The sequence below is a fragment of the Macaca nemestrina genome, chromosome 10, assembly GCF_043159975.1.
Source record: "Macaca nemestrina isolate mMacNem1 chromosome 10, mMacNem.hap1, whole genome shotgun sequence".
NCBI classification, from domain to species: domain Eukaryota; kingdom Metazoa; phylum Chordata; class Mammalia; order Primates; family Cercopithecidae; genus Macaca; species Macaca nemestrina.
The window spans coordinates 119,710,517-119,738,486 of NC_092134.1; the positions used below are offsets into that span (position 1 = coordinate 119,710,517).

The window sequence follows — 27,970 nt, forward strand, 5'->3', positions numbered from 1 at the left end:
TTTTCCCAGAATAATCAACATAGAAAACTTCTGCCACCAAATGTGTTTGTGTTTTTCCCCCACACACCAAGCAAGCAAGCAGTTCTGCAGCAGACACCAGCGGGGTATCTCCAATTCAATTCCAGCACTATCTACAGATAGTGTCAGATCCCACAGACTGAGGGCTCAGTCCTACAAGACTACCCCCAACCCCTACCAGTCACAAATCTAGGCCTCTGGAACTTTTGACTGATTGGCTTCAAGTTGGGGTTCCCCCAACTCTCTTTTTGAGTTTGATTAATTTGCTAGGGCAGCTCACAGAACTCAAGGAAACACTTACTTACGTTTACTGGTTTATTATGTTACAAAGGATTCAGATGAAGGAGTGCATAGGATGAGGTATGGGGGAAGGGACGCGGAGCTTCTGTGCCCTCCGTGGGCACATCACCCTCCAGAAACCCCCACCTTCTTATCTGGAAGCTCTCCAAGCCCTGTCCTTTTGGAGTTTTATGGAGGCTTCATTAGCAGGCATGATTGATGAAACCATTAGCCACTGGTGATCAACTTAACCTGTAACCCTTTTCTCCTCCCCAGAGGTCACGGAGTGGGCCTGAAAATCCCAACCCTAGAATCCTGCCTTGATTCTTTCCAGTGAACAGCCCCCACCTGGAAGGGCTGGTCAGCTGTCAGTCAACTCATTAAGATGCAAAGAGGTATCAATGTGGAGTTGCTAAAGATTTTAGGAGTTACAAGGTCAAAGATCAAATATATATTTCATAACATTACACCATCACACCCTCTGATCTTTCTCTGTGATTCATGTGTTGCACAAGGGGACAGTAGCATTTTCACAGGTTATACATAATTTTGTAAAAGTGAAAGTTTCTTTACTTTAAAAAATGTATTCAGGCCGGGCGCGGTGGCCCAAGCCTGTAATCCCAGCACTTTGGGAGGCCGAGACGGGTGGATCACGAGGTCAGGAGATCGAGACCATCCTGGCTAACACGGTGAAACCCCGTCTCTACTAAAAAATACAAAAAACTAGCCAGGCGTAGTGGCAGGCGCCTGTAGTCCCAGCTACTCGGGAGGCTGAGGCAGGAGAATGGCATGAACCTGGGAGGCGGAGCTTGCAGTGAGCTGAGATGCGGCCACTGCACTACAGCCTGGGCGACAGAGCGAGACTCTGTCTCAAAAAAAAAAAAAAAAAAAAAATATTCAATGTAACAACATTTCTGTTCAAATCAACATGCATACACCAATTCCATTTGGTAACATAAGAAAAAATTGCATTTACAATAGCATCAAATAATATGATACATTTAATTAAACAAGAAAGCAAGTCCTCTTTGGAAAAAATATGAAATTTTATTGAGAGACACTTTAGACAACCTGATTAGATGTACTGATAATACCATGTGCATGATTGAAAGACTCAGTATTGTAAAGGCACCAGGTCTACCCAAATCTATCTACAGATTCATTGAAATTCCAATGGAAATCTTCATGATGCATGCATGTGTATATGTGTGCTAAACTTCAAAAGTTATGTAGAAATATGAAGAGCCGAGAATAACAAAGAATCTCTTGAAGAAAAAATGATTGGCAGCGTTGCTTTATAAGATATTAAGACTTGTTAAAAAGCTATTATAATTTAGACAATGTGGCTCTGTTGCAGGGATAAACCAACTGAGCAGTGAAACAGAATAGGATACTCCCAAATATTTCCACATAGATATAAACCATATATATGACAGATGTCATATTTATATCAGTGATATAAATATGAAGAGTCGAGAATAGCGAAGAAGTATAAATTTTTCAAAATGATGTTGGGATAATTAGATTACATATGGGAAAAAAATAAAGTAAATTAAACCTCTACCTCATCATAACTTATACCAAAAATTATTTTCAGGTGGTTAAGACTTAAAAATAAAGCTGCTGGGCCCAGTGGCTCACGCCTGTAATCTTAGCACTTTGGGAGGCCGAGGCTGGTGGACTGGCTGAGGAGTTGAGACCAGTCTGGGCAACATGGCAAAACCTCATCTCTACCAAAACATACAAAAGTTAGCCGGGTATGGTGGCATGCAGCTGTAGTCCTAGCTACTTGGGAGGCTGAGGCAGCAGAATTGCTTGAGTCCAGGAGGTCAAGGCTGCAGTGAGCCAAGTTTGTGCCACTGCACCAAAGTCTGTCGAGTGAGACCTTGTCTCTAAAATAATAATAATAATAATAATAAGAAGAAGAAGAAGAAGAAGAAGAAGAAGAAGAAGAAGAAGAAGAAGAAGTAGAAGAAAATTTAAAATAAAAATAAAAGCAACTAACAATACAGCTAGGAACAAAGATGTAGCAAGTAAAACTATAAGGAATAGTAAGTAATCACTTATCAGGGTAGGAAGAGTATTGGGTTCAGGTGTGGAATAATGGGACTTCTGGATTGCTAGAAGTGTTCTTTTTCTTGGCCAGGCTGGTGTAACATGGATATAAACTTCATAATGATTCCTTAGGCTGCACGTGTATGTTAGATGCACTCTTCAGTACATATACTTTACTAAAAACGTAAGAAAAAGGTATGCTAAGTGATGGAGGACTATACAACTTATAGTTAATTTTAAAGGTTCTCGGTTTGCTTTTTTGACAAAATTGAGTTCCAGAGAAGTATACTAGAGTGTAAGTTCTATATAAAAGGGATCTCAGTGTCTTGAACATAAGGATTGATAAAAACTTTTTTTTTTTTTTTTTGAGACAGTTTTTCACTCTTGTTGCCCAGGCTGGAGGGCAGTGGAGCGATCTTGGCTCATTGCAACCCCTGCCTCCCCGGTTCAAAAGATTCTTCTGCTTCAACCTCCCAAGTAGCTGGGATTACAGTCATGCGCCACCATGTCCAGCTAATTTTGTATTTTTTGTAGAGACAGGGTTTCACCATGTTGGCCAGGCTGGTCTTGAACTCCTGACATCAGGTGATCCACCTGCCTTTTCTCCTGAAGTACTGGCATTCCAGGCATGAACCACCGCACCTGGCCAATAAAAATATGTGAATAGAAATATAGTTAAAGCCTAATCAGCACCACTGTCAGTGTTGTGAAGCTCTGTGCTCAAATTGGAATACAATGTTTTAAGTCATCACTTATCAACTTTTCATTGTCTAGAAGGGATCAAACAGGTAGCAAGTGCTGGAAACTTTTGTTTAAATACGTCTGAGACTGCATTCATAGCATCTTCTTCACGTGGCCAGCAGTATATGCAAACAGGGTGGTATACAAAGTGCAAACACTTGTATGTAGGGATTAAAATATAGATGATGCTATACTATCATGGCCCAGTAAAATGGAAGAAATGATATTAAAGTGAGAAAGGCAGTATGTATTTCTATATTAGATTATCCTATTTATATTAGATATTTTATTCCTATCTCGTAGTCTTCCCTCAAAGCTGTGCAAATCCAAGACATCAGTGGTTACCTTGTACTTTCATGTGATGAAAAATTAAACTCATTGGGCAGAGATGTGCAGTGGAAATGCTAATTTTCATAGCTGTCTCCAAAACCTTGATTCTGCTAAAAAATATTCTATCAGAAGTTATAAGCATTAAGAGTTTTCACTACAAAATTCTGTTAGAAAATATCAGTAACAAGATAAAACAGGTTTTAGAAAAATTAAGTACACATATATGAGAGGCACACAGAATTATAGTGACAAAAAGAAAGTTAGAGAAGGTAATACTTATTGCTCTATCTGAAAGAAATTCTCGGTAAGAAGGAGATTTGCTACAGTAAGAAGGAGCTTTGCTACAGCCTTTCTTAGGATATCTTGTTTGGAGTGCATTCTTCTTGACAGTACCCAGAACAAAAAGATTAGTTAGGGTGCCTGAGACATAAGATTAGGAAGGGCTTTGCAGTCACATTCATCCTCTGATTGAATTTTTATGGGCGAAGAGAGGAGAGAGGTGGTTTTAATCTGGCAGCTAGATCTTTAAACTCCTTACTATTATCCTTTTTCTTCCTTTGCTGGCCCTTACAGGTGGAAGGCAGAGGATTCATACATATCATTACCCTTCATCAATGCACCATCTGTAGCCTTTCGTCTTAAAACATTTTTGTTCAAATACTCTTTATTTTATTTGTATGAATTTCAAGGATATAGTGCCATTTTGTTACGTGGTTATATTGTGTAGTGATCAAGTTACTGTCCAAATATCCTTTAAAATATTTTTAAAATCCATGATTCCCTTGATTATTTTAATTAACCTAATTTTGTGGCATAGGTTAAATTGTTGCCAAGTTTGGACTTTTGAGGGCATTACATACATATACTTTAAATATGTATTGTCAGAATTTCAGAAGTGCGAATCTAGTTCTTCCGATGTTACATGTCCTCATGGCAAAGTCAGTCTCTTTGTCAAATTAATTTATTAAGTTAACTTTTTGTCAGAAAAGATGGACTACCTTTTTAATTCAAATAAGTGTTACACTATAACGTTACCCACTATAATCATCTCACTTCTGAGGTTTAATTATTCAACATATACAGTATAGGGAACTATCAAGAGTTTGTCCCTTGGACAAAATAAGGCACAGCTCCTCTCTATTTCTTCTAAATAAATGTTTGCTTTTGTTCAGGGGATATTCTTTCAGAAGCTGTGTATTTTGGAAATGTTTCTTTGTTTGGTGGCCTAGTGGCTTTTATCCTTTGGGGCAATGCATCATTATAGTATTTGGGATAATAGGAGGCATGACTTTCTTTTATGAAGTAGGAAAAGAAAAATTATGGAAATAGAATTTGGAAAAGAGAGTTCTTTAGACTGTCAGATTGGTCTTGAGCAAATATATTTTAGAAAAGTATACATATGGAATTTGAAGGTCTGGAAATTTACGGGGAGATGGAGGAGTAAAAGGAGAGCCAACAAATATTTCTTGAAATCTACTCTGGGACGTGACATACAAAGTTGAATGAGATGGCCTCAAACCCTGAAGTTGCTCACAGAAGCAGACGTGCCCATGGTTGTAGTGTCCATTGAAGGGATTTTATAAATTTGAGGGGACCCTTCTGTATTAGTCCATTCCCACATTGCTTGCAGTGAGCAGAGATCACGCCGCTGCACTCCAGCCTGGGTGGCAGAGCGAGACTCTGTCTCAAAAAAAGAAATGCCGGAGACTGGGTAATTCGTAAAGAAAAGAGGTTCAGTTGGCTCATGGTTCGGCAGACTTTACAGGAAGCATGATGTTGGCATCTGCTCAGCATCTGGGGAGGCCTCGTAAACTCACAATCATGGCAGAAGGCAAAGGGGGATCAGGCATGTCACATGGCCGGAGCAGGAGCAAGAGGGAGTGAGCGAGCTGCCACACTTTTAAACAGTCAGGTCTTATGATAAGTCACTTACTATTGCAAGGACAGCACCAAGGGGATAGTACTAAGCCATTGATGAGAAATTGTCGCCATAATCCAATCACCTACCATCAGGCCCCACCTCCAACACTGGGGATTACAATTCAATATGAGATGTGGGTGTGGACACAGATACAAAACATATTACCTTCTGAAATTATAAAAAAATGTTCTCTACAAAAAATAATAAAAACCTGGCTGGGTAGGGAGGCATGTTCTTGTAGTGCCAGCTACTCAGGAGGCTGAGGTGAGAGGATTGCTTGAGTCCAGAAAGCTGGGTTAGGGTTAGGGTTAGGTTAGCCATAATTGCACTCTAGCCTAGGCAGCAGAACAAGACCCTGTCTCAAAAAAAAAAGAGTTGGCATGAACTAGGAAACAGAAAAGTGTTTAGAACAAACGTAGTAAAAATCATGGTGGAGTTAAACTTTTAAAATTTGTAAATGCATTACTTTTAATTCAATAAGAGGACTTGATATGAGACCTCAATATTTATTTTGAGGTATAATCTGCATACCAGTGGAAGAGATTTTATCCAATGGTTAGTGCCTCTAAGTTGAATAAAGGGAATTGAGAACATAGAGATAATCACAGGGGGAACAATTGCTTATGTTATTTATGTGCTTTTTAAATAATAACTTGAGCTTTGAGGAAAATAACTTGGGTCCAAGAAGGTTATAGCAATTTATCTTTAAAATTGTGTACAACCCAATGTACACATAATATACATGCATGTTTCAAACTGCCTTCCTAAAACTTCCATATCTCTTTTGCTGTTTGACTTCTTTTTTTTTTTTTTTCTTCAAACTCAGAGCAGCTTATCAGTGTTTGTATCAAGGCTTCGGAGTCATTGATAGCTATTTATTCTAACATCTGTTCTGAAATAAGGGAATTAGAAGGCAGATAATAAAACTGAGACTAGAGATAGCAAGTAGGAGATAGAAAAGAAAAAGCCCCTAAAAATATGAATACATGGAGGTGGTGTCTGAGAGGCAATATTACATAGCGGTGAAGAACACAAGTTTTGATTAGAACGGATTTGTTTTCAAATTCTACTACTAGTGCTAGTAAGTGCTCCTACCTACTAGCTATGTAACCTTAGTTACTTAATGTATCATATGTCAATTGAGTATAAAATTATTTACCTTGGGGACCGCTGAGAGATATAAACAAGATAATGTAACTGCATCTAGTAGAAGCTATTCTGACTGATATCCAAATTAGCTACTCAAGAGGACTCTCCTGTTGCAATACATTTTGTTCTTGGATAAAACATATTATTCAATACATTTTTGTACTCATCAGATTTAGAGAAATCTCCAACCATATCTGCATGCCCACCTTCCCACCAAAAAAAAACAAAAACAGAAAACGAGGGAACAAAAACCAGACCAAATGCTGAGAATTATAAAAGTCAGATATCAAAACTTAGAAAAGAGACCAATCTCTGGACTCACCATGTTAATGGGTGTCCCTTATTAAGCCCTGAGAAGGAGCCTATTGTGGTTCCAGGTCAGTAGCAGCCCTTGGCTTCCAACAGAAGCAAACAAATTTCTTCTGGAAGAAAGCTCATGGAATTCTTATATGCTATGTTCAAACAAATGATAGCTCATAAGCAAACACTCAAAATGCACACAAGCCATCAATAGTGTAAATTCTCAGAGACAAAAATCAAACAAAAAGTAACAGATGAATTTAATGCCTGAGAACATATTGGAATTTTCAGATGCAGTAGATTACTAAATATGTAATCTTTATAGAAAATAAAAAGAATGAGAAGTCAGTAAGAGAATATCCAAATTAAGTAGGTAGACTTGAAAAAGAACTAAATTGAACTTTTAGAAATGAAAACTATAATTGTTGAAATGGAAAGACATCAAATTAGACATAACTGAAGAGAGAATTGGTGAACTGGAAGATAAAGCAAATAATTTTCCAGATAATGAGGCTATGGAAAATATAAAGGCAAGACAAAGAAACATGGAGGATAGAATAAGAAAGAATATGCTAAAGTGGAATTGTGGAACTATAAAATAGAGATAAGAATTCTTTTTCAGAATTCATGATTAATGTGATCCATAAGTAAAGAAAACACAAAGTATCAAGCAGATCAATTAAAATTTTTTTAAATGCAAACAGACAACTTTAGTGAAACAGAACTAAAGATAATAAGAAGCTTATAAAAGCAGCCAGAAAGAAAAGACAGATCACCTGCAAAAGAATAATTATACTAAAAACAAACTTCTAACAGTAAAAATGGACATCAGGAAACAGTGGAAGAGTATCTTCAAAGTGCTGAGAGAGAAACTACCAACATCGAAATGCATATTCAGCAATCTATTTCTTCAATAGTTGTTTCAATAGAAAATGTTTTCTGAAAAACAGACACAGATTTTTTACCTCCAAAGATCCTTCACTGAGAGGAAATCTGAAGAATATATCTCAGAAAAACAGTATGTTACTCCAGAAAAAAATCTGGGATGCAAATGAGTTGCTAAGCATATCAATAAATCCAAACCATTTTATCTGTATAAAATAATAATTATTTTCATACATTATTTTTGCAGATTTGTGTGATCAAAACAAAAGACAACTAAAATACTGGAAAATGACATTGCATAAGTTGGGAGGGGGAGATCGAAATGTTATTAGCTCTTCTTTCAGTTTTTTACTTCTTAGTGACAAGTCATCCTTTTGTCCTAAGCAGCAACAGCAATAATTTTAGTATCTTTCACTGTTTCTGTGGGTCAGGAATTCAGGAAGAACTAGGCTGAACAGATCTGTCTCATGATCTCTCACATGGTGGCTGGAGTTGAAATGGCAAAGGCTTGGAGTAGCCGGGGCTGGTCAAGCATCTCCCTTCCTGTAGTCTCAGGGCTTTCCGTGTGGTTTCTCCTTGTGAATTAGTGTGGGCACCCTCAGCATGATCGAATACAGGAAGTTGGACTGTTTACATGGCAGCCGGCTTCCCCCAAAGCTAGTGTCCATACAGAACAATTTGAAGTGCATGACGTTTCAATAGCCTTACATGGGAAGTGCGCTAGCATCACTTTCATCATACTCTATTGGTTGAAGCAATCACAAAGTCCCACCCAGGTACAAGAGAGAAGAGTTCTAGCACAGATCCACCGCTTGTTGGGGGAAGTTTTCAAGTAACATTATTAGAAGAGTATGCATGGTAGGAGATTTTTTGTGTCCATCTCTGGAAACTATAATCTGCCACAGTCTGCCCTTGAGTGACAACAATGTATATCCCTCACATATTCAAAATAAACTCATTGCCTTCCTGAAGACCCTCAAGACCTATTCCATTACAGCATCAGTTTAAAATCCAGGATCTCCAAAAGGTTGAAAGAGGAACAGACAGCAACAACAAAAACCAGAAAAGAATAAACTGAAAACAAAAATACAACAGAGTGGGTCCAAAAAGCCAAAGTTGATACTTTGAAAAGTCTACCACAATTAACAAACGTTTAGTAAAGTTGACAGATAAATAAATAATTATTATTTTAAAATAGACTTTTCATGATTTTTCTACAAATCCATCCTAAAAAACAAGAAAAAACTCTACTGTACACAAACGTATTATGTACATCATAAATGGCTAATGAGAACAAAATAGTATCTCCAAACCTAAAAAAAAAAAAAACCAGTGATTTTGTAACTTATGATATATCCATATTGATGGTATATTATGCAAAGATATTATGGATTAATGTACATAAGTGGTTTTAATAAATGGTGAAATGCTCATGTTCTAATATTAAGTGAAAAAATAAATATATAAATGTGTAAATATATAAAATTATATTTATGTAGTTATATTAAGAGAAAATCTCTAAGGAAAAAAAGATCAACATTTTCCAAAGTTGCAAAACTTTATAATGGGGAAAAAAATATTTAAAAAGCAGACCTTGGCTGGGCGCAGTGGCTCACACCTGTAATCCCAACTCTTTGGGAGGTAGGAGGCTGAGGTGGGAGGATTGCTTGAGGCCAGGGCTTTGAGAACAGCCTGGGCCATACAGTGAGACCTTATCACTACAAAAATAAAAAATAAAAAATTAGCCAGACATGGTGCCTATAGTCCTAGTTGCTTAGAAAGCTGAGATAGGAGGATTACTTGAACCTAGGAGTTCAAGGCTGCAGTGAGCTGTGATCATGCCACTGTACTGCAGCCTGGATGACAGAGTGAGGCCCCATCTCTCTAAAAAAGGGCCTTGTTATTTTATAATTTCTCCTAATATTAACTCATTTTGACAATACCACAGCCCTGTGAGTTGGAGGGGCAAACAGTTTGAATAAAGCCCTGATTTTGTGTGTGGGTTCCTGCCCTTCCAGATTTAAATGAGATTAACTTGAACTCCAAATTTTATGCACTTAATTCAGAGTCAGAACATTCTCCCCATCTTTCCGGTAACCTTGTCCTGAGAGCAGCAGAGGTGAGCATAGAACCAAGAACCCAGGACCTGACACACAGGAGTTACTGCGTAAATGTCCGTTTATCTTCTTCCTTTCTTTCCCTCTGTGAAGCTCTAGTCTTCAGTGTTAAATAGCAGATAAGATCAAACATTACTCTAAAAGCAAAATTAGTACAGAATTAGTAAATAAATATTAGAATAGCCCAAGTTCTCGTGGCGCTTTCATGCAGGCCCACTGAGAGTGGGTTGTACCCCGTGGAAAAACATTAGGGGAGGACCCAGCAAGGGTACCAGGTGGAGAATCTTTACCCAGGATTTATATTGATATGCCACTGGGCCAACAGTTTGTACCCGCTTTCTCTCATCCACCCCTCCTCAGCCCTCTTTTTAGTGTGTGCTTCAGTTGAATCTTTTTTTGAATCAGTAAAATGTCAGTGAGTTGCAATTTCAGTGAAAGAAAATGTGCGGAGGGGTTTCTGTCAGCTAATGGGACAGCATTGCCTGTGTGATCAAAGATGAGTTGTTCAACCACTCTCTGCACGGAATGAGGCAGAAAACGTTTAACAGTCAGCACCAGAATTTTGTTTTGAAGGTGTGCTGTCTGTATATGGAACTATTTCTTGCTGACTTCTAGGGATCAGGGAGAAACTCAAGGGCCTGTGTTGGTTCTGGAGTTGAATCTGAGTAATAGGTGAGTGTGGAATTGTTGGGATGAGCAAAAGAGAGGGGTTGGGGAAGAAAGAAGGTCTAGAGAAGGGAGACGTGGTGAAGGAGCAGGAGAGAAATCTTTGGGAAACTTAGGCATGTTGACTAGAAACAAACTGAAATGTCTGAAATCAATTGTAAGTTGTTTTTCAGAAAGTGTGTGTCCTGAGATGATTTTCCCTTAATTCTCTCTTAACTGCTATGACTCTTCAGATTTCTAATGTAGCTATGCATTTTTGTCAGTTTTGTATATGATATTAGCATGTGTATGTGTGTGTATGTGTGTGTGTGTGTGTGTGTGTGTGTGTGTGTGGTGAAGGGAATGTGCTTCATTCGTCTGGCATCAACATGGTTTGTTCTCCTGGATAATGGCACTGAGGAGACAGAGAGGACCTGGAAAATGTAACCCTCCTAGGGATGTTCAGATGCAAATCCTGGGAAACGCCACTTTAGTAGTTGACTGCATGCCCCTTTTGGAATGTAGAGTCAACCTTTTGATTTACAAAATAGCTTTGTAGCTATTTCGTTACAGCCAAGGCATTTGTGCCCCTGCTGAACTGTGAGAGGCAAACTTAAGTGTGAAGTGTGAACTGGCTAATTATCTTATCTCCATATATGCCAAGAGCCTCTTTGAGCAAAATGGTAGGGGTCCATCTGTGAACAATTCATTGCACAGAGTTGATTTCGTATTCAGTGATTTCAGATTGTTCAGCTATGAACTTTCTTCATTATCTTCATGAAAATGGATAAGACAGTAATATTTATTAGTAGGTGAATATTTCTATTACTTTATTAAAATTAAAATGACTTTATTGCTAAATTTATATTTGTAATTCATTTTACTGGAGACTAGAAACCATGTAGATTAAATAGAATATAGTCTCAATGATTACTAATTGTATTGCATTGGATTATATATTGTTTAAAACAATATTTTTCTTTTAAAAAAGTTTTCTTTCCAACTGGAATTATAAGAACATATCTCTATAAGTTTCTGTTCCTAAGTTGCTTTAATTCATTTAATAGAATTTTAAAAATCAGAGCTTTAGAACTTTAGTGTTATTGGATTTATAAATCATGATACGCATTTTTAACCGAAGTTTCTACTGTAGCTTTTATATCTGAATCTCTGTGGACACACACACAATACACGTGCTCACACACATGCACATACACCCGGTAATGAGACAAAGGAGAATCAGAATCACCATGCAAATTATTGACAAGGGCAGAATATAAATTAGTGGAACAGATATCATATTTGATAAATATTATTGCAAATACAAATGAAAGGAAAGGCAGAAAAAGGAAGTGCTACCCGCATGATTAAATTGACACATTTTATTGATTGTGAGCTGCACAGTTTTTAATATTTTAACATCTGTGAAACAGCTGCTGCGTACAACCTGTGATGTCCAGTTGGAAGCTGAGGCATAGTTGGCACTGGGAGTACATAGTTGTCACCTTGCTCATAGCTGCTCCTGTGCTGTCCTCCTGATTAAATTATGCACACTGTTTGTACTGCGCATGTTGAGTTTGACTGGCATTTAAAATATCTCCAAAAACATAGAATATCTATTGTGTATAAAGATAGAAACAAAGCCTAGGATGTAAATTTGATTTGTAAGCAAATTACTTCAGAGAAATAATGGAAGCAATTTTATATTTTCTTGCAAAGCAACATAAAAAAGGAAGAAGAAAATAACCACCAGCAAATGATGGTTTATGTTAAGTAGTTACTAAGTTCTGTGCAAAATGATTGTCTAGACAATGCAGATGAAAGTAGGAAAAATTGTTGTGTTCCTTAGAATGGATGAAAAATGCCAAAACAAGAAGAGACCAGTACAAGACTATTCACAATACTATTATAAAAACACTGAGGCATGGTTTTATTGGCAGTACTTTTTTCTTTATAGTTAGTAAATAATATCTTTTTTTTTTTTTTTTTTTTTTTTTTAGACAGAGTCTCGATCTGTTGCTCAGGTTGGAGTACAGTGGTGCGATCCCAGCTCACTGTAACCTCTGCCTCCCGAGTTCAAGTGATTCTCCTGCCTCAGCATCCCAAGTAGCTGGAATTACAGGCACCCACCACCACACCCAGCTAATTTTTGTATTTTTAGTAGAGACGGGGTTTCACCATGTTGGCCAGGCTGGTCTCAAACTCCTGACCTCAAGTGATCCGCCCACCTTGGCCTCTCAAAGTGTTGAGATTACAGGTGTGAGCCACTGCACCCAGCCAAATAATATATTATATTTGATAAAATATAATTTGTTTTAAATAAACAATATCTGCCAATTCCTCTGAAATACAAATGATTAGATAGAAAATAAAACAGGGAATATTTGGAGGAAGCATGGCATATAAAAGAAAATACTAAGCACTGCACAACCATGAGGCACATAGAACTGATATGTTGAGAGGTGAGTAATGTATGTATTAGCATTATCCTGATTTTTCAGTGAAAACTTTTGTGACGGACAAGTGAGGTGAATTGCTTCAATCAGCTATTAAGTGGCAGATTAGGCACTTGAACCTAGGTCTTTGGACCCTTTGTTTTTTTTTGAGAAGTAGTTCCAGAGATATTGTGGAGGGGTTTATGGTTGGGATCACAGCTTAGTCGTGTTTTACTGGGAGAGAAGAGAAAACAAGAGAATTCCAAGAGGTCAATAATGAGTTTACCATTTAAAAGAGAAAGGGAGGATTTATTGACTTGAGATACTTAAGTGAAACTCCTGGGGAGACAAAAAAGGGTGATTTATGACTCTGTGCTCTGTATTTCAAAGATTCTGACAGTAACAGAATATATGAAAGAGTGAAAGAATGCATGCTCAGTAAATGTTAAAAAACAAAAAAAAACAAACAAAAAAAAAAACAAAAAACACCACCACAGTACTCTACTCTTACACTTGATTGATATTTTTGCTGGGATTTTATTTCTACTTTGGAAATCCTTTTAGCATTTTGAAGATGTTCCTCCAATGTTTCTTCCTAGAGTCAGTGTTGCTTCTGAGAAAACTGATGTCATTGTGATTCCTGATCTTTTGTGTGTGACCTGTATGTCTGCTTACTCCTGCATTCTAATCTGGTCTTCTTCCTCGCCTCATATTTTGAAATTTCACAGTGATACGCCCAGTGATTGGCTTAATTTCATTCATTGTGCTGGCATGCAGTGGAGCTTTTCAAATCTGCAAAGTTATGTCCTTTCATTTTGGAAATTTTTCTTGAGTTATTTCCTTAATTCTGCTTTGCTGATTGGAGTAGTCAGTTTTCAGTTCTCTGATTTGACCTACCCGGAACATGTGACACATTGATTTTTCTCTCCTTAAACCACTTACTTCACTTAGTTTCCAAGTCAATGCTCTTTAGATTCTCTTGTTATTTTATTTTTTATTTATTTTTATTTTAGTATTTTATTTTTGAGGCAGAGTTTCTCTCTGTCACCTGGCTGGAGTGCAGTGGCGCGATCTTGGCTCACCGCAACCGCCACCTCCCAGGTTCAAACCATTCTCCTGCCTCAGCCTCCCGAGTAGCTGGGATTCCAGGCATGCACCACCACGCCCGGCCTATTTTATTCACTTTCTACAGGATTTTATCCAGTCTCAGGGCTTAAATACTATATGTATATCCTCTGATGACTCTTAAATTTGTACTCTGAGACCTGTCTTTTATCTCCAGACTCATATACCTAACTCCCAGCTTGGCTCATCTATTTGGATATATAATACGAATATCAAACTTAAAATACCCAGTACAGAACTCCTAATTCCCCCTTTTCTGTGAACCTGTGTATTCTGTCATTTCCCCCATCTCAAAGAAGTGGAAACTCCATTTTTCATTTGCTCAGCTCAAAAACCTTGAATTGGAGTCCCCCTTGGCTGATTTTATTAAATCCACTGCTAAATTATGGTGGCTCTACTTTCATGTTTTATGAGCATTATTCACCTCCTCCACTGGTCACCTTGGTCCATGTGTCTCCTGAATAATTGCAGTCATCCTCCAACAAGTTTTTATGCTTCCAGCCTTACCACTGTGCTATTTAGTAGCTTATTGCCTCTCAGCTGCAAAACCACTTCCATGTACCCTGGTTTGTGTTGCTGAAACCATGATTTTACAAATCATGTTTCCCCCTTGCCAGCTAGTTTCCAACTGGGGGCACTAGAGGGACACTATGGGAGGCTGAAAGGGGAAAGGGATTTATTCCTTCCTGCTGGTGTCCTGTGGGTCTCCTGTCTCCTTGTGGTTCCTATGAGAATAACCCTAGCAACCATTCCTTTCCATAGCAGTAGCTAAATTCAATTGGCAGTATTTCTCAGCACTTTAAACCTAGTCAACACACATGTAAGAGATTCTTATTCTTGTCTTTCAAACTTTGACATTTGTAAAACCACAACAACCCAGTCTAAGAATAAACCTAATACTTTGGGAGGTTGAGGCAGGCGGATCATGAGGCCAGGAGATTGAGACCATCCTGGCTAACATGGTGAAACCCCACCTCTAATAAAATATACAAAAAATTCGACGGGCGTGGTGGCAGATGCCTGTAGTCCCAGCTACTCGAGAGACTGAGGCAGGAGAATGGCATGAACCTGGGAGGCGGAGCTTGCAGTGAGCTGAGATCCTACAACTGCACTCTAGCCTGGGTGACAGAGCAAGACTCCATCTCAGAAAAAAAAAAAAAAAATAGAATAAAGCTTATTGCATTAGCGCAAAGTAGAAGATTTAGTTTATCCTTGGCCATCCCAAACTCTTATGCTTCTTTATTCTAGCCAAGTATTTTCTTCCCACATGGGCTGGTTTTTCTGCTTTAAATGATCATTTCATCTTACAGTTGTCTCCTGTGGTACTCTTCAGCTCAGGAAAAAAAGCTTATTCTAATTAATTTGACAAAATTATTCGTCTCTTACTTGTTTTGGAGTGAAGATGTTAGTGATAGGGTGGTCATCGTGGAACAACTGGAATGTCAAGTCAGGATTTCCAGCAGGGCACGGGTCTTTGGAAAATCACATGCAACATTATTCGTTTAATTCATTTGGAAATTCATTAAATTTTCCAAATATTAGTATTTAAATATATAATCTTATGTACATATTATTATGTCTATTACATATTTATATATAATTAAGTATAATTATATCTACAAAGTATATAATTATATATTTAAATACCCATACTCACCTATTTTCACAACTCAACTTACAAAACATCAAGTTCACCAACATATTTTTAATTGTTTGGAATATGCGGAGATGTGATTCTTAGAAGAGGCCATACCTTCCCTGGGAAGTGGATCAGAATCGGCAGAGGCATGGCCCAAGAGATCTTAACGTTTATTAAAGACAAATATGGGTTAAAAACAACAGTCTGGGGAATGCTGCTTTCCATTACCCCCTCCCCAGTTGTGGTATCCTTGCTCCCAGTCCCAGTGACGTGGTGTTCCTTGGTTCCAAGAGCCCTGTCCCCTAGCAAGGCCCTGTGGTTCAGATCTTCTAAACTCAATGTCTAGTCTCTACTCTATTCAACATGATAGTGAGTCATTTGATAAACATATCTTTGTTGAACTGTTAGTAGTTTATAAAGGGTAATGTTTTACTTCTCTCTGTGGTTTTACATTTTAACTGGAGCCACCTCAAGGAAACAGAATGCTTTTAAAAAATGGAATAATTCTTTAACTGGAGAAACTGCAGACACTTTGACTGTCTTGGGAGTGGGGGCTGGGCAGGGGATTTTAGGCGGGGGATTGGAAAGCAATCCTTCATGTTCTTTACATCATTCCATTTATACAGCTAGTTATTCCTAGGGCTGACCTCGCTACTGCAAGATTAATGATGGCTTTTGGAGAACTAATGGGAAACAGACTCTACTCTTTTGTATTGCAAAGCCCCAGAGAGGGCAGGATTCAGAGAGTTTATAGCTGTCCTCTAAGACTAGAGGCTCTTAGAAGGTTGCCTTTTTCATGGTTTACATCTCACAGCAACAAATTCTGTGAAAAAAGAGATTTCATTTGTCAAATATATGCTAGATCATAACATGTGCCTGATGTCGCTAAAACCCCAGAAGGCAACGGTTTCATAACACAGATTCTCATTAGACGGAAAAGTTTTCTGATTTTTGTGTAAGAGCATTATTTTGTAAGAGCTTGACATTATTTGTTTGAACAGTTGTTAAATAAATATTTTGAAACAGAGATTTAAAGTCCTGGACGAGTGAAACTAGTGGTTACCGGTACTTACATTACTTCATCTCTGCCGCACTTAACACATGTTTCTGCATTCTTGATATTCTTTTCACCCTATGTCCCAATACGGCTCTCTTTACTGTTTCTTGTTAGCTTCCTTTGTTGGTTTTCCCTTCATCTGCTACCTTAATGTTGGTGTTCCCTAGTGTTAAACTACCACTAGTTCAGACCTGTCCCAGGCCCTGATTCTCTTCTGTGCTTCAGACAGCTATGTGTCTACTGGCCAACTCCACTTAGAAATCCTCAGGTACCTCATGTTTCATATGTCCTTAAGGTGAATAATTTTTCTCCCATCTAACTGTCCTTGCTCCTGTAGTCCTCATCACAGTTATTGGCACCATCTGTCAAGCCAAGCCACCATGGTGAATAACTTTGAAGTTATTCTTTTTTTTTTTTTTTTTTGAGACCCTGTCTTGCTCTGTCTCTCAGACTGGAGTGCAGTGGTGCCATCACAGCTCACTGTAGACTTGACTGCCTGGACTCAAGCAATCCTCCCACTTCAGCCTCTCAAGTAGCTGAGAAAACAGGAGCATGCCACCATGTCCAGCTGATTTTTTAATTTTTCTAGAGACAAGTTCTCCCTATGTTGCCCATTGTGGTCTCAAATCCCTGGCCTGGAGCAATCCTCCCACCTCAGCCTCCCAAAGTATTGGGATTACAGGCATGAGCCACCATGCTGAGCCCTTGAAGTCATTCTTGTACATCCTCGCTGTCATCATCCCTATATTAATCTACAAAACACTGTTAATATCACTTTTACATCATCCATGAACTCTGTTACTGTCTCAGTATTTCCACTGCCATTGTCTTTGTTCAGGCAATTCTAATCCCTTGCTGAAAATAGTGTCCTAAGATCTTCCTTCAACACCCCTCCCCGTTTTTTTCACAGTATAGATTTGTCTTTTAAAATCCAGAGTCAATATTCTTCACTGGCTCCCCATTACTTTTTTTTTTTTTGGAGATGGAGTCTTGCTCTGTGGCCCAGGCCGGAGTGTAGTGGTGTGATCTTAGCTTACTGCAACCTCCGCCTCCTGGGTTCAAGCTGCCTCAGCCTCTCGAGTAGCTGGAATTACAAACGCCCACCACTGTGCCCAGCTAATTTTTGTATTTTTAGATAAGACAGCGTTTCACCATGTTGGCCAGGCTGGTCTTGAACTCCTGACCTCATTATCCACCTGCCTTGGCCTCCCAAAGTGCCAGGATTACAGGCATGAGCCACCGCGCCCAGTCCCCATTACTTTTTAAATGGAATCTCAGGTCATCATCCCCACCACTGTCTCCTGCTTTCCTCAGATACCGGTATTGCTTGTCACTCTCCAGGGACCACACTCACCAGTAGCTCTGCACACATGCAATGTCCTCTGCCTAGACAGTCTTTCTTTGTATTGTCCCTTAGAAGGATTAGCTCTCCAATGGCAATGCTCTGTCTCTTTTTATCTTTTTATTCTCAGTATCTAGCAGAGTGTTTAACACAGTGAGTCATTAGCAAGTATCTGGGTTAGTATGTGCCATTCTGGTGAAATGTTATATTCCAACTTTTAAATTAAATTATCATAAATAAACACATAGACAAAAAAAATCTACAAGAGAACTGAAAAATAGGGACAAGAGAAAAATAAAATGCTAGAATCTGCAGGGAATTTCCACTAACTGCAGCAAGGAGGGGGTTGGGTTGAGAGTCATAATCCTAAACTAAGCCTGCTGAACCAGAATAGCACAGAAATCTGGGAAGAAGATGGGAAAAGACTGTGACTCAACCCCACTCTATCCACTGGCAAAGAAACACAGAAAATCCCAAAGCTGTGTGAATTCTTTTCTTAGCTGGCTAGGGCCATGCCCTTTCTTCTCTTAATCAGTTCTTCTCTTTCGTCATCCACTTGACAGCCATACTTCACGATACACAAAACTGCCATGGGTAGAGAGTGAAGAGTAGAGGCAGTATCACTTTGCAGGCTGAGCTGTGTAAAGATTTTAGGAAACCATTCAAGGAGGGAAGATGAGAAGAAGAGCCCTTAGAACAGTGCAGCTGGAGGTGCAATTTTTATCTCTATCACTAAAGGAAGAATTAAATTCTGCGTGTGACTCCCTCACCATCATCAGACAACCTGTCAGTTGGAGTAGAAGATCTTCCCTCAGTTTAGCAAAAATTTTAGATGACCGTTTGCTAGACATGAGAAACCAGGCTCAGGTCTTTGCACTGTGGCATTCTTTGTAAGTCTAGGTCTAAGAAAGAAAATGCACGAATACTCAAATGATTAGTGCCTGAAGATAAAAGGATACTATATACACCTTTTTGAAGCCAAATATGGTTCTGGAACAAGTTTCTTGCTTTATGTTTGTTTTTCTACTATTTAAGATAAATAATAAAAAAAAATATTTGGTATAGAACACCTTAAAACATTTTTTTTTGTTTTTGTTTTTGTTTTTTTGAGATGGAGTCTTGCTCTGTCGCCAAGGCTGGAGTGCAGTGACACAATCTCGGCTCACTGCAACCTCCGCCTCCCAGGTTCAGTGATCTGCTGCCTCAGCCTCCCGAGTAGCTGGGATTGCAGGCACCCACCACCATGCCTGGCTGATTTTTATATTTTTAGTAGAGGCGGGATTTCACCATGTTGGCCAGGCTGGTCTCGAACTGCTGACCTTGTGATCTGCCTGCCTTGGCCTCCCAATAGTGCTGGGATTACAGGTGTGAGCCACTGCGCCTGGCCTCAAAACATTTTGTGATACAGAAAATGTGACTTAAAGACTTAGAGGAAAGGTCAGGTGCAGTGGCTCACACCAGTAATCCCAGCACTCTGAGAGGCTGAGGTGGGTGCATCATGAGGTCAAGAGATTGAGACCATTCTGGCCAACATGGTGAAACCCCCTCTCTACTAAAAATACAAAAATTAGCCAGGTGTGGTGGTGGGTGCCTGTAATCCCAGCAACTCGGGAGGCTGAGGCAGGAGAATCATTGAACCTGGGAGGTGGAGGTTGCAGTGAGCCAAGATCACGCCACTGCATTCCAGCCTGGAAACAAAGCGAGACTCCATCTCAAAAAACAAAAACAAACAAACAAACAAACAAAAAAGACACAGAGGAAAAACACGCATATAAACATGCTTTTGCAGAGGGAATAGAAAAAATTTCAAAGCCTTAGCTTGATGACGTAATAAGAATTGACCCCTTAGGTGCACAGAGTGGTTAGGAGAACAAAGGATGAGCTGAAAGTTGAGATGAAAAGAGAGATGGCTGAGAGCAGGCAGAATTGCAAAGAAAGCAATAAAGTTCATGTTGGGTGTTGCAAAGAGCAGAGCTATAGTGCAGAAAGTAAACTCCATAATATTTCCATTTTAAGAATGTTGAGGAAAAAAACTCAGAGAGATGAATATAATGAGAAAAAACAGATGAAGGAAAAGGAAAGGAGATTCATCCTAAAGATGACAAGTTTTCTGAAGAAGAATCAAGGAAGAATTTTAAAAAGTAATCATTAGTCCCAATAAGAAAAAAAAAAAAAAGTTTTAATAGCCTAAAGGCTTTCCAGAGCTGAGACAGGACTGGGTCCACAGACGGAAGTACTTAGTTACATTCCAGATAAAATTAATGCAAAAAGATTCACATTTAGACATATTGTGATGAATTTTTACACTTCAAAGATAAAGAGAAAAACTCTACAAGCATCCAATCAGAAAAACGTGATTTACCTACAATGGAGTAAGGATCAAGGTAGCTTCAGACTTTTCCCTATCACTAAATTTCAGGATAGATGTCATGGTAAGTACCAAGATGTGAAAAGTATGATTCTTCAAAAAGTCTATCCAAGTTGTCATATATATATAAAATACAAGAACTCAGAAAGGTTATTTCTTGCATATTCTTCTTGAATTTTTTGAATATAAAATATGTACTATATGCATATGTATTATGAATACGCACTACAGCTGAGAGCCAAATATTCAAGAATAAGAAATTTGCAGTATAAGATACTGATAGTAATTCAAAAGCAATTAAAAGTATACCGATTGAAACAGTGTGCTGGTAAATGTTTCAAAACCAGCTCTGGGGTGGGGAGGAAAGCCTTCATTTTTAGTGTCTGCTGATATGCATGGTTTAAGTACTGCCCCCACGGCCAATTCAAGCTATGTTGTGATGGTAATGTGGAGTTGGGGAATGATAAAAAGTAAACTGAGGTACACTAAAATTTTAAAGAGTTTATTTGAGCAAACAGTGGTTCTTGTTTCACAAAGCACCAAACCAAAGGTGGTTTCAGGCTCTGCAGAGGGAATGCAAGGAGAAGACTTTTTTATGGGGTGAACGCTGAAAGAAAGCAAGAAAACATTTGATTGGTAACGGTTATAGAGTTGCCTTATTTGGTCTGTCCTGCAGAAAAGTATTTAGTTACATAACCGTAAGTTTGTTAGTTGGTGGCTTCTGATAAACTGAACTTAAAAGTTTCATTTTTCTTTAATGTAGGTGTTTACAAGGAATATTAATAGCTCAAGTTTTGTTTCATTTATGTTATCAAGCCAGTTTCTTTTTTTTAATAGGCGTTTACAAGAAATATTAATAACTCAAGTTTTGTTTCACTTATGTTTGCAAATCAAGCAAGGTTAAGGCCACTTATGAGCTCTGACTGGCTTTGTCTGCTCAGGAATTCCTCAGCCCTGGTCTCCATTTTAATTTAACAGGAGAAATGTGAGCAATTGGTCCTCACATGCCTACTAGGATCCAGCTATTAGTAGGATCCAGATCCTAATAATTAGAATCTGGACCTATTAGTTCACTCTTTGAGCACAAAATAACTTAAATCTTCATCTCAGGCCATATATCAAAATTAACTGTATAATCATTTTATTAGTTTCTTAGGGCTGCTACCACAAGTGACCACAAACTGTGTGACTCAACGGAAATTTATTTTCTCAGAATTTTGGAGGCTAGAATTTTGAAATCAAGGTGTCAGCAAGGTCAGGCTCTCTGTGAAGTTTCCAGGGCTCTAGAGGAGGATCCTTCCTTACATCATCCTAGCTTCTGGTGGTGTCTAACAATCTATAGCTTTCCTGGCTGATAGACTCAGCACTCCATCTCTGCCTCTGTCCTCACAGAGCATTCTTCCTATGTATGATCTGTGTCGCTGTTTTTCCTTTTTATAAGGCTGCCAGTCATTGGATCAGGGCTCACCCTAATGTGCTGTGGCCTCATTTTGACTTAACTATTACATCTACAAAGATCCTGTTTCTAAATAAAGTCACATTCTGAAGTTCTGAGTGGATGTGAACTTTGTGGGGATCAGTACAAGCATTTGACCCAGGAGAAGGATTCACACATTAAATGTAAGGAACAGACTACAAAAATTAAAAGCATTAGTGTGAATACTTATTTGTCTCGAGGATAGAGTGCTTTCTGCTGGCAGAAATCAAAGAAAAATGATTTACACATTTGACTCCAAAAATTTAAAATTTGTTCTTGTCTCTAAAACATCAACGAAATCTAAAAGCCAACAATTATTTGGGAAAAAAATTGCATCAGAGATACCAAGATAAAGTATAAATAGGCCAGGCATGGTGGCTCATGCTTGTAATCCCAGCACTTTGGGAGGCCAAGGTGGGCGAAACCCTGTCTCTACTAAAAAATACAAAAATTAGCTAGGAGTGGTGGTGTGCATCTATAATCCCAGCTACTCAGGAGGCTGAGGCAGGAGAATCGCTTGAACCCAGGAGGAGGAAGTTGCAGTGAGCCGAGATTGTGCCATTGCACTCCAGCCTGAGTGACAGAGTAAGACTGCATCTCAAAAAAACTATACATATATTTTTATATATTTATAAAGATGATATGTAAACAGGTATGAAAAATATTGTAGTCTTAGGAGATAATTGGATGTAGAGGGGGAAAAGTCACAAAGGAGTAAATACAGATGGCTTGTAAAATAAGTATTCAGTCATATTAATAATTAAATATACTCACATTAGAACTGGAAGCAAATTATCTATTTTTAACTACCAAAATGGCAAAAATAAAAAATGATAACAAAGCTGCTGTATATTCTCATGCACTGCTAAAGGGAGTATAAAGGATCTAGAGGAGGATACAAACTTTCTTTTAGGAAAACAAAAGAATTGACATGTATCAAGAATCTTGAAAATGTTCCTACCTTTTGAATTCATAATAACACTTCTAAAAAAGTCAGAAAGTAATAATCTAGCAATGTATAAAGGATAAAGATGTACAAAGCAAAAGAAGATATAACAGAATTAAGTATTATTTTGCACAATTAGAAACATTCTATTGTTAAGGATATTGCAGAGAATGTAATTCATTCTAACTAGCCTAAGCATAAAGGGATTTATTTAAAGGGATTTTACAGCTGTCGAGAGGGTGAAGAAATAGATTCTTGATTAAGGAAATGGAAAACAGCTCCAAAAGCCAAACGACAGAACGTCTCCAGCAATCAATAATCTGCAGAATCAGTCAGAATCAGAATCCCTGCCATGCTGGGAAGCCACAACTTCAGCTGCTCACTCCAAACTCATGCTGCTTGAATCAGAATCTGGCTTGAAAAATGGGTCCCTGTCTCCTCATTTAACCCAGTTCAGAAGTCAGGACTCACACAGGTACATCACATTGGCTGAGCCAGCATCACAGTTGGAATCCCAGCTATAAAGAAGTCTGAGAAAGGCAGTTCTGGCCGGGCGCGGTGGCTCAAGCCTGTAATCCCAGCACTTTGGGAGGCCAAGATGGGCGGATCACAAGGTCAGGAGATCGAGACCATCCTGGCTAACACGGCGAAACCCTGTCTCTAATAAAAACACAAAAAATTAGCCGGGCGAGGTGGCGGCGCCTGTGGTCCCAGCTACTCGGGAGGCTGAGGCAGGAGAATGGCGGGAACCCGGGAGGCGGAGCTTGCAGTGAGCCGAGATCCCGCCACTGCACTCCAGCCTGGGCGACAGAGCGAGACTCCGTCTCAAAAAAAAAAAAAAAAAAAAGAGAAAGGCAGTTCTTAGCTTTCCCACTTTGGACTACAGGAAGATACAGAAGGAGGTTGAAATGATTATTTTGTGATCTAGTCCATATATGCACCATACTCTAAACATTCAAATTATAAGAAATGTATTCAATGGCTTTAAATGACTCTGAAATACTTTTGATTAAACATTTTTTTAAAAGCATGAAATAGAAGCATATATAATGCATGATCTCATCTATGTAAAATATAGAAGACAAAACACCTGAGAAATATGTCAGTGCATTAAACACTTGCATGAAACTATAGGAGTTGTTCTTTTTCTTAATTATACCTTTTCTGTTTCCTGAAATGAACATAAATTAATTTTATAATTCTCATTTCCCATCAAAACAAGCAAACATATGTTTGTTAAATAAATGAAAGAAGTATTGAGGACATGAATGAAAAGAAAATAAATGTATCCATGACTGTTTCTTTTGCTGTTTTAGGGTTTGAAGAGATCCCAAAAAGGCTTGTTAATTTCCCTCTAAATTTGACTTTTTCACATCAGGCATGAGTTGTAGCTGCTGATGAAATACTAGAGTTAGCACAGGCTAATCATTTAGACTTCAATTTAGGGGTATTTGTATATGTATGGGTTTCTCTTGGGTAATATATAATATATATGTGTGTATATTTAATATTTGGGTTAAAGTATATGACTATTTAGAATCTTATTTAATATTAAAATGTAAAGAAACTAATTTTATTTATCAATCATAAATCAATGAGTACAGTGATTGCTTCCAAAGAAAACAAAAACCCAGAGATACAGTATATATACATGTGTATACATATATATATGTTCTTTTTCTAGTTAACTGTCAGTAAGATTATTTACACTTCTTTCACATAGAGTGCTACTTTTAATTAAAATATTATTGATATTTTGAATGAATACTTTATACTGCTTGTTAACTGTGATAAAAATAAGTTCTTCAACGTCTTTTCTCTCACTTGTTTAAGTATTAGAGATTTTCTTTTTGGAAAATTAGAGATTTTCTAATGTAAATCCATTACCAAAATAAAAATACTCAAGCAGAGCAAAAAGTTACTGTCTACAATTTTTCCCTCGTGAGGCAGCTTCTCTCGCTGAACATGTTTGGACCAAGCTTTCCAACTTAGCATATGATGTAGCACAACAAGTCCCTTGGAGATTCTGAGGGATGATTCAACTGCCCTACCTCATTACAAGAAATTCCTTCAGGGTGAAGGTGTGAACTAATGTGTTAAAATTAACCCAATCATAAAACAAGTTAAATAAGTTTGTTTACTTACGTTTGTTAAATGTTAATAAACTTTTTTTGAAATTTATTCAAATTTCAAATTGAAAAATTGAAAAATGTAAATATATTTCGTTTCTTATCCTATTGCAATTATAGGACATACTATTAAGAAGATTCCAATGTGCACTGCATTGTGCAGGGTTTTTTTTAACTTTCTTTTCCATTTTTGAAAATAGATGAAGAATGGTGGTATTAGCCATATTTTAGAGAGATAGGAGAATGATTGCTGTATATACATGTAACATATGAAATTCAGTATTCAAAATACTTCTTAGGCTAGGCAGACAGTAACTGAGGACATGTAGACATGGAAGAAATTACTATTTGCCCCACATCTAATATAGGTATAAGCAAGGAAAAGGTTTACTTTAAAAGCTGATGTCATCCACTACGACTTCAATCACAATGTGAAATGAAAATAGATGTTCTGTTTTCAACAACTGTAATATAATTAACTCTCAGGCTCTGTTTTTGCTTAGCCACTGAATCAACTGTTTTGCAGCCTACTGTGGTTTGTTTGGGGCTGTTTGCAGCACGTGATTTAAAGAATTGGAGGTGAAGTGAAATGAGTGTATAATTTAGGCCTTGAAATTGAAGAGAGCAAGTGAGACATTTCGTCTCACCTCCTCTTCTTTGTTATTTTCTGCACTTTGATATTTCTCTCTTCATCTTTGTTCATTGTGGCAGATAAATAATGGGATGAGTGATAGGAAGGAAAATGATTTTTGTTCTTTTTCTCTTTTTGCATTTCAGCCTCTTTATCATACAAGTTTTTGATTGCCTATTTTATCTTTGCTATTGTTTTTGGTAATACCTTTTTATTTACCTCCTCTTCCTCTTATCCTTTTGCTTCACATTCTTCTGTTCTCTTTTTTTTCCCCTTTCTTCTCCATCTGTCTTCACTCATCATTTTTTTTCTTTCCAGGTGATGGTGTAAATTGGAAAGTTAGGGTAGTGGTATTTTGGGGGGGCATTGTGGGTGTCTGAAATAACTACATGCTTCTCCAAGGAGACTGGCGGCCTAGGAGGGAGCCATCTTGGTGCTAGGAGAGAATGAAAAATGGCTGAAGGGAATGCCCAGGGATGGATTTGAGATGCTACCTCCAGTTCTCCATAGCATGCATGTGATATTTTGGGAATCATGACATTTCCACACTTCCAATATGTAGAAAAGCACTAAAAGTACTGATAGAACAAAAAGGGCCCAAGGCAGAGAAAAGGCAGGCACGGATTACTGGGACGACAGAGAAGGTTACAGACTTGAGTTCTGATTGTCAACTTGGTGTCCAGAAAAACCAGACGTACCAGCCATGCAGACACCACCAGTGCTAGGTCCCAAGGACAAGCTCAGATCAGCTTCACCACATTGGAGACAGCATGAGGATCCTGAAGGGAGAGGACCCGGAGAGACCACCTGGGAGGGAAAAACCAGCTCTGAAGGAGTTTTGCATTTCAAATGAATGAAATGTTTGCCCCCAACACTATTTTTACTTTGAAAGATACTTAATTGCTTTTAATTGGCAAATTTAAGGGTTTTTCTTCTGCCATCGGTGAAGATGGGAACATCAGAGTAAGATGAAGGCAATTGCAGGGGGGAAGAAGTTAGACTTTTGCACATGCGAGTTGTGAGTTGTGTGTAAATTTTCAATTCTGCTATTGGGGTGTGTATATGAAAGACAAAAATCGGTATGTTAATTGAGGTCAACTCTGAATGGTAGAACTGTCAGTTGGTTATTGTTTTACTTTTCCTTCTCTCTCTCTCTCTTATTCAATATACATTTATTAAACACTGTCCCTCTGCCAAACATACTCCTTTGTGCTTATCTTTATTTCTAAATTTCTCTACAAATAAAATATTTCTGTTTTACTTTTGTGAAGAGGAAGACATAATTCACTGTTATTTAAAAATAAATCTATCCTATTCACTCACTGTAGCATTTGAGTGACCATGTCTCACGATGTGAATTGAAAACAAGGCCTTGGAGTTGACTCTTCTGTTCCTCAGTATAGGTTTTTGAGGTTAGTTAAATATAAGTTCCAAGGTTTTCAGGAATCATTTTGCTGGGCTTATATAGAGCTTAATTCCCATGCAAGCCTTTTCATTCACTATTTTAGGCTATGTTGTGGTTACATATAAACTAGAACTCTGTTTTGATCTTCAGTAGTGGAGGATGTTTGTAGAGTGTTATGATACTCTGGTACTCAAGTGATCATACTGAAAATAGATTAGAAAAGTTCACGTGAAAGTCAAAGTCAAATCTGGTAGTTGTTTCTTTTTCAAATATAATGATTTCTCTATGTGGGTCAAATTTTTATCACATCAAATACAATGGAAATTCATTGCAGATGAGTCATAGGCACCCTGGCATGATGTCTTATAGCAGCCTCCTAATGTAGTCATGCAAGGTATAGATGGCAGGCACGTACCAATGAGAAATTTCCTTTTGCTTTCCCAGAACTAGCAAATACACTCTCTACCAGCTATAAAGATCTTGTAAATGATTAGTTCATGATAATTTCATTTTAAAAAAATCCTCCACAACAGGGTTCCCCACATTAATTACCTTGTGGCTTGCAGTAGACAACAATCAACCTGCCAGGTCACCTAACCAAAGGCAAGGTGAGTGGAATATTAAGTCCTCTCTTGTTTCTTCAGATGTAGTCTGAGGCCTGGGAAATGGTTTCCAGTGCTCTTGCCTCCACCCTGTCTGGGCTCTGAAGTGCAGCTGATGCTCCCTTCCACTGCTGCATCCCAAGAGAAGGATCCCTATCTTCACACCCTTCCCAGATTTTCAATTTGAGTTTATGGCACAAAGAAAAATTCCAGATTACTTCTGAACTTTTCAATTGAAGGATAATCAAAGAGATTATAGCGATATCCTATCCATATAGCTATAGAAATATAATAAAATTAAAACACAATATAATTTACATTTGTGGTATGTTATTGGCAAGAACTTTTAATAAAATAATAATTGAATAATGAAA

General features: G+C 38.1%; 1 protein-coding gene across 4 annotated transcripts in view; it reads left to right on the forward strand.

Annotated features, from left to right (window-relative positions):
* The window catches only part of LOC105492107 (ST8 alpha-N-acetyl-neuraminide alpha-2,8-sialyltransferase 1), a 144,738-nt gene that overhangs the window by 90,698 nt on the left and 26,070 nt on the right, over positions 1 to 27,970 (forward strand). Inside the window, exon 5 of one of the 4 annotated variants that reach the window (XM_071072072.1) lies at positions 574 to 27,521. The exons of the other annotated variants lie outside the window; for them this stretch is intronic. Within the exon in view, the coding sequence (XP_070928173.1) occupies positions 574 to 634 (61 nt within the window). The 3' untranslated portion in view covers positions 635 to 27,521. Of the gene's footprint in view, positions 1 to 573; positions 27,522 to 27,970 lie in introns of those variants that run through there. 4 annotated transcript variants of the gene reach the window in all.